A 6,784-nucleotide genomic window follows, 5' to 3' on the forward strand; every position below is an offset into this window, starting at 1 on the left:
ATAACATTTCCTAACTCAAAAAGCTATCTTCTACCTTCCTGCATTCACATAATTATCCACAATGTCTGGCATAAACTTCCACCTCATTGCCAACTTTTACATTTCTTATTTTCTTTCAAAGCTCAGTTCAGGTACTACCTCCCTGAAGTCTTTCCTGAACCCCCTATTAAAATGCTCTCCCTCTTCAAACATCTCCTTTGCCCCCTCACTTGTTACCTGGCATTGTACTTATACCACATACCTTGTTTTGTACTCTCCCTACTACAGCATAGTGTAAAAACCTTTAGAGAAGACCGCTTCATTGTCTTCTTTGTATACTCAACACCTACTACATTGCCTTGCACATATTAGGCACCCAACAAATAGCTGTTGAACTGAATAGATCCTTACAGCCCTTTAAGCACATTATTCCCATTTTACAAGAGAAGAAACTTTAATTAATATAAGTCAGAGCTGGGATCAAAACCCAGATCTCTACTGACTTAAAGTCCAGGATGTTCTGCATTATACCATACTACCTAAACCATGGGAACAAAGACACACAGAAATAACTCTTCTTTGTGTTCACTGGCATTTATTTTTAGTCTTCCATAAATACATATTCTAATACTCTTATAGAACTGTGAACTCATTCATATGGATACTCCCTCTGATCATGTAGGTTTGCCATCAATCCCTGCCTATCCTGTGCACTTGGTCCATGTCCATTCATAAATTCATCACTGGAGATCCACCTAACATGCTGGAAGCCTTCCTCAATTTCTTCTGAGATTTCAGGGATACTAATAGGAGCAAGCAGATTATCTCTAATTGTTTTCACTAAATAAGTAGCCCTCCATTTACCAGCTATACTTTCCTCATAAGGTGCTAGAGCCTGCTCATACCCTGAGGCACACCCCTCCCCAATTCTCTTCTCTATTTCCCCTCTGGTAATTCTCAAATTTAATTATTCGAGGGGTTCCCAGTGGCAGGAGTGAGGGAGAATAGCGCAGACACAAGACCAACCTGTACAAATGTAGAATTATGAAAAAATGGTAAGGCTGGCTGCCAATCTGGCTAGAACGTAAGATACCTGAGGAGGAAGTAACGTACAATCATCCTGGAGAGGTAAACTGGAGTCAGACTGTGAAAAGCTTTAAAGGTGTTTCAACAATCCGGCTAGCAGCTTCTGTGGGTGTGTAAGATCCACCCACAGCCAGCACCCAGAAAGCTGCCAACAGCACAGGTTCTTTTGATCTACTTAACTAAGGAAAGCAAGGTGAAGGGGTTGACAAGCTTACTTTTAATTCAGCATACAAATATCATTCACTTAGTTCAGGGAAAAAGCCAGCACCCCAAACTTCAGAACAAAATACAAACAAATTACAAACATCAACAGACAGACCCAATACAATTCACAGTTACCAACATCTAGGTTCAGCCTGGGAGCTCATAACAAGGGCTGGCCCAGAGTCACTCACCACCACTGCTGCGGGACAGAGCTCCAAAGAAGAGACAGCCAACCCTTGGTTTTATATCTTTCTCAGGGTCAGGGGTGAGTCACACCTAGAATCATCACAAACCGGTCGACTTTAACCCACATGGTCTAAAAGCCTCTGCTGTCCCAGACATGTAAACTAGGCCCTCCCTGGAGTTAGCCCCACCTTGGGCCCCACCTTAGTTGCCAATCCACAGCCACACAGGTTTTACACCTAATAGGGGTTTGGGCCTGGGGCTTAGCACTTAGTAAGACTCAATGAAATACACTGAATTACTCAAAGCAAACAAAAGCCAAACTCTTCAAGGGCACTTGTTGAACTAAGTGCTAAGGAGCCCATTTTGCTTACCAACACAAAAGGTCAAACAGAAGACACTGTATTTTATCCTAAAGACAACAGGAAACCACTAGAGCATCTTGAACAGGAGAGAAGAGATATGGTCAGTCCCGTGCTTTAGGAATATTTGGCAGCTATAGAGAATATGAATTAAGGCAGAGCTGTAGAATGGAAAGGGCAGTGGGTATGGAGTCAGAAGATCAGGATTCAAAGCAAATTCAACATGTACTAACTGTATGCGTTAGCTTTCTCCCCTCCTTCTGCCAACTTCTCTATTACTGTCAAGGGCATCACAATCTTCCTGTCATCTAGGCTCAAAATCTCATTGTCATACTCAACCTTTCACTCACATTTATCCTACATATAGATCCACATTGCAAATCTTAATCATTTCTGCCTTTACCACATCTCTCACATGTCCCTTTCTCTCTATTCACAAACCACGGTCCTTTTATAAGCTTTGTCACCTCTAACCTGGTCTTTTGCAATGATCCTCTAATTGGTCTACCTGCCTTCTTTCTTCCTATTCTAATCCATCCTCCATTCAACTGACAAAATGATTTCCTACAGCAAAGTTCTAACCACAGCACCCAATACATCTTTTAACGACTTCCAAGAGCTCCCTATTTCCTCCAGGATCAAATATGTGTTGTTCATTAAGCCCTTCAAAACCTGGACCCTTCCTACCATTGTTATCTTCTTACACTTTACTTTCCTCCATATACTCTTAAAATCCAACTATACTGGTCTTGTTCCTTACACTGGAGACATTTCATTCTTTTCATTGGCAGTACCTCCTCATTCCTAACTCCTATTTTCCCTGGTTTCTTTCAATACTATGTTCAAATCCCCCTTTTTGCAAGAAGCCTTTTCCATTTACTCAGAGGGAGTTCTCTGAGATCACCATGCATTTACACTGTATGGTCTCCCAAAAGTCTTAGTGCAGTTTTAAGCTTTCATAATTTCAGAGGTGTAAGCGGTACAAACTTTAAAAAAGAATGAAGTTTATTTAAAACTATTTTACATTTATTGTTTTGTGAATTTTGAGTACATTTTAATTTTATAGATGACACTTCTCAGATCAGTGAATTGGTAGAAGTCCTCTTGCTCAGCCATTTCCACCATCTGATCTCTTTCCATTTGACCTTTTCTTGTGGAATGTCAAAACTGTCCTGTAGGTATCAAAACTTTCGTTGGATGATCTTAACAAGGCTATCACTTCAAATGTCATTCTTTCAGTCACTCAATAGGAGCTGATGAAAATTACTACAAAATTCAAAAATCAACTAGAGCGACATGTAAGCACAAGATGTGAGGATCGAATTATAAGACAACAATATTTTAAAATTTAATCAATCATTGAATGTGAAGTCCCTGAGGGCGGGAACCCTGGGTTGTGTGTGTGTGTGTGTGGGGGGGGGGGTCTTTCTTTGTATCCCTTAGCCCAACACCAGGCACACAGTAAGCACTAAATTGCTTGTTGGCTAACTGGCTTCTAATATTTACTATCTGTGTCACCTTGGGCAAACCACTTCCCCTCTCTAGCCCTGTTTCCTCAACTGTAAAAGGAAAGAATCGTTTTAGAAGGCTTCGGAGGCCCCTTCCAGCTCTACCTCTATGAGCCCATGGAAGGTGGCAAGGAGCTGGGGTTGTGAGAACTAGAAGGACTGTCGTCTGGGAGAAAGCGCGCTTGGCCATTGATAAAATGAGATAATACAAGCAAAGCGCTTAGTCAACCTGAAAACTGGAGAGCAGGGGCTGTCTTTGGCCCTTCTGGTACCCCCAGCTTTTAGCACAGTGAGAATGCTGGATTATCATCATCGTGGTTTACCTAGTGCAGCAAGCAGAGTGCAAGTGGATGCAGCGTGGAGGGGAGGGGAAGCAGATGTCTTTCTGGATGTCTCAGGCCCGGGCACCTCCAACCCTCGGACCAGGGCAGAGACAAAACGAAGCCCCGCATAAGCCGAGCTCCTAGGGAGGTACGTGGAAGGGCGGGGCTCTTGGGGATGAGGGCGGGGAGTGGGGGGGTGCAGCCGAGGGGGTGGGGCGGGGGACCGCACCCGGGTCGGGGGTGGGGAGGAGCGGCTTTCCTCTCACTACAGCTGGGAGGCCGTAGGGGTTCGGTGCCGGGCCTGGTCCTCTGGAGCCAAAGAGGTGGAAGGTGGGGAAGGGGAGCCCTGACAACTCCTTACCCTTGATAATGACGTGAACTGGCGAGCTCGCTGGTCCCTGCGAGTCTCGTTTCTTGCCTCCCACCGGGACGGAAGCGGGAGTGGGGGCGGCTTCGCCCCCCGAAGGGGTCTCGGTCCCTCCGCCGCTCATACTAAGTAAGGCGCTACCTTCCTAGCGGGCGCACTGCGCTTGCCCAGGGTTCTCTCAAACCTCCGGCTCTTCAGGCTGGCTTCTATTTATTTATTTATTTCTGTGGCGTCATCCCTAGGCGCCCGTGCCCGGTTGAAGCCTAACAGGAGGCGGTCGCAGCAGGGAACAAGCGGGTCCTCGAGGGAACCGGAAGCAGTGAAGCCGAAGCTGCCATGATGAGTTAGGGCAAGGGCGGCGGGAGATAAATTTGGTGGCGGTGTATGGGGATGGGGAACCGGGAAAGGCGGTGAGATCAGGAAGTTTTGACACTGTGAGAGATAAGACAGGAGCACAGAGAGGAGAGACAGAGACAAAGAGAAAGCGAGAGGAAAGAGAGAAACAGATTTGCTGGGGTCTGAAATCTCTGATTTCAAAGGCGGCTTCAGACGCTTAATAGTTGTGTGACCCCTGGCAAGTCACTTAACCTCTGTGTGTGCTTCACTTTCCTTATCTGTAAAACGGGGATGATAATAGCACCTACCTCGCAGAGTTGTTGTGAGGCTCATGTCCAACTCTTCCTGATCCCAATAGAATAGAAGAACCTCTGCCCCCTGAATTCTTTCCAGATAGCCCAACTCCGAACCTCATCTACCTCGTCAGATATGAAACATGGTCAGGTCTGAGACCTTCTAGTTACAGTGGGTTTGTACTCACCACTCAAGACAGCAGAGCCCCAGAGCGAGCTTTCCAAAACCGAGTAGATTAGATACCCCAGAGATTTCCAAAGTCCTGTTGTCCTCCATGTATCACATATATACCTCTTTCTCTCCTCGGACGCTGCCAGCACCGTGGTGCAGGCCCTTCATCATCTCCCAGCTGGACTATTGCAATAGCCTGCTTGTTGGGCTGTCTGCTACAAGTCTGTTTTTTCGCTAGTTCATCCTCCACTCAGCTATCAAAATGACTGTCCTAAAGCACAGTTCTGACCATATTTTCTTGCTCCAGTCACTCCCTGTTACCTCCACAATCAAATATAAAATCCTGTATTTGGGATTTGAAGCTTTTCATAAACTGGCCCCTTCCTACCTTTTCAGTCTTCTTACACCTTGGCCTCCTTGCTATTTCTTACACAAGAACAGTCCATCTCCTGTCTGGGCATTTTCATTGACTCTTCCTCATGCCTGAAATGTTCCCCGCTCTCACTTCTGCCTCCTGTCTTTCCTGGCTTCCTTCAAGTTTCAGCTAAAATCTACCTTCTGCCTTACCTGATTCACTTTAATACTACTGCCTTCCCTCTGACATTATCTCTATTTTATCCTGTTGTATGGAGTTGTTTGCATGGTGTCTCTCCCTATTAGGTCTGTAAGCTCTTTGTGCCTGTGCTAAAAAGTTGTTTAATAAATATCCAAGACAACTCTGAGACTTATGATGAAAAATATTATCCATGCCCAGAGAAAGAACTGACAGTGTCTGAATGCAAATTGAAACATACTTTTTTTTTTACTTTATTTTTCTGGAGGATTTTTCTTTGGGGGGGGGTCTATTTTTACTTTCACAACATGACTAATATGGAAATGTTTTGCATGACGACACATGTATAATCTGTATCAAACTGCCTGCCTTCTTGATGAGAGGATGAGGTAGGAAGGGAGGAAGAGAGAGAATTTGGAACTCAAAGTTTTAAAAATTATTGTTAAAACTTGTTTTTACATGTTGCTGGGGAAATATAGAATACTAAATTTTTTAAAAAATTGGCTCTGGTAGCCTTTTGCCCCAAACACAGAATACAATATTTTTCATCAACACCCTTGATTTCTTCCTCTCCTTAATCCTTAATCCACTGTATCCAGTCACCAGATACTGTTGATTCTTCATTTGAAATGTGTGTTGTATCATGCCTTCATTTCTCTTTCCATTGTAGCAACCCTAATTGAAGTAAACATCACTTCAAGACTGGATTCTTGCTACCTCCTAGTTACTTGGGTGTTTGTTGTGTCTCCCTATATTGTTATCAACTCCATGTAGATTGCAATGGTATCTTGCTCAACCTTTGTATTATCTCCCAGTTCCTTGCAAGGTTCTCTGCACATACAAGTGCTTAATAAGTGTTTGTTCAAGTTGAAACTGGCTTCCAGAGGCCAGTCCTCCAGACCTTCAGTCCCTACTTACTATTAAACTATCAAGCACATTAGAGTCAGAATGCCTTCCTAAAATACTACCTACATCATAGGATCATACATTTAGAGACAGAAGTCAACTCTCTTATTTTAAAGATGAAGAACTAAGGGACAGTGATTTGCTCAAGGTCACACAATTACTAAGTGTCAGAGGCAGGATTTGAACCAAATTCTCCAACCAAGTACAGCATGCTAATCAACTATGCCATGCTGCCTCATTAAAACTGCAGTGGCAGAGCTGGGGGTAGGGGATGGAAGTGAGGGGGTAGAGAATAAACCACAGGTATGGAACCCTGCATAAATTTTCTGCTTCCTCTTTTAAAAAAAATCATTGTTATAATGAATGGGCTCTGAGGGAGGGGGATGGATGCAGGTGAAAATTTAAGTAATATAGAAACAAAAAGTATCAATAAAATTAATTTAGAAAAAACCTACAGTGGCTCCCTGTTACATTACGTCAATTCAAAACTCTTCTTTCTGATTTTCAAAACC

The 6,784-nt window shown here is 43.8% G+C and overlaps 1 protein-coding gene across 1 annotated transcript in view; it reads right to left on the reverse strand.

The window, feature by feature from the left end:
* The window catches only part of BLOC1S5 (biogenesis of lysosomal organelles complex 1 subunit 5), a 52,938-nt gene extending 48,695 nt beyond the window's left edge, over nucleotides 1-4,243 (reverse strand). Inside the window, exon 1 of the mRNA XM_036767493.1 lies at nucleotides 4,007-4,243. Coding sequence (XP_036623388.1) covers nucleotides 4,007-4,136 — 130 coding nt within the window. The 5' untranslated portion in view covers nucleotides 4,137-4,243. The remainder of the gene's footprint in view (nucleotides 1-4,006) is intronic.
* Between the last annotated feature and the right edge of the window lie 2,541 nt (nucleotides 4,244-6,784).

Source organism: Trichosurus vulpecula, chromosome 1 (assembly GCF_011100635.1).
Source record: "Trichosurus vulpecula isolate mTriVul1 chromosome 1, mTriVul1.pri, whole genome shotgun sequence".
Classification (NCBI taxonomy): Eukaryota; Metazoa; Chordata; class Mammalia; order Diprotodontia; family Phalangeridae; genus Trichosurus; species Trichosurus vulpecula.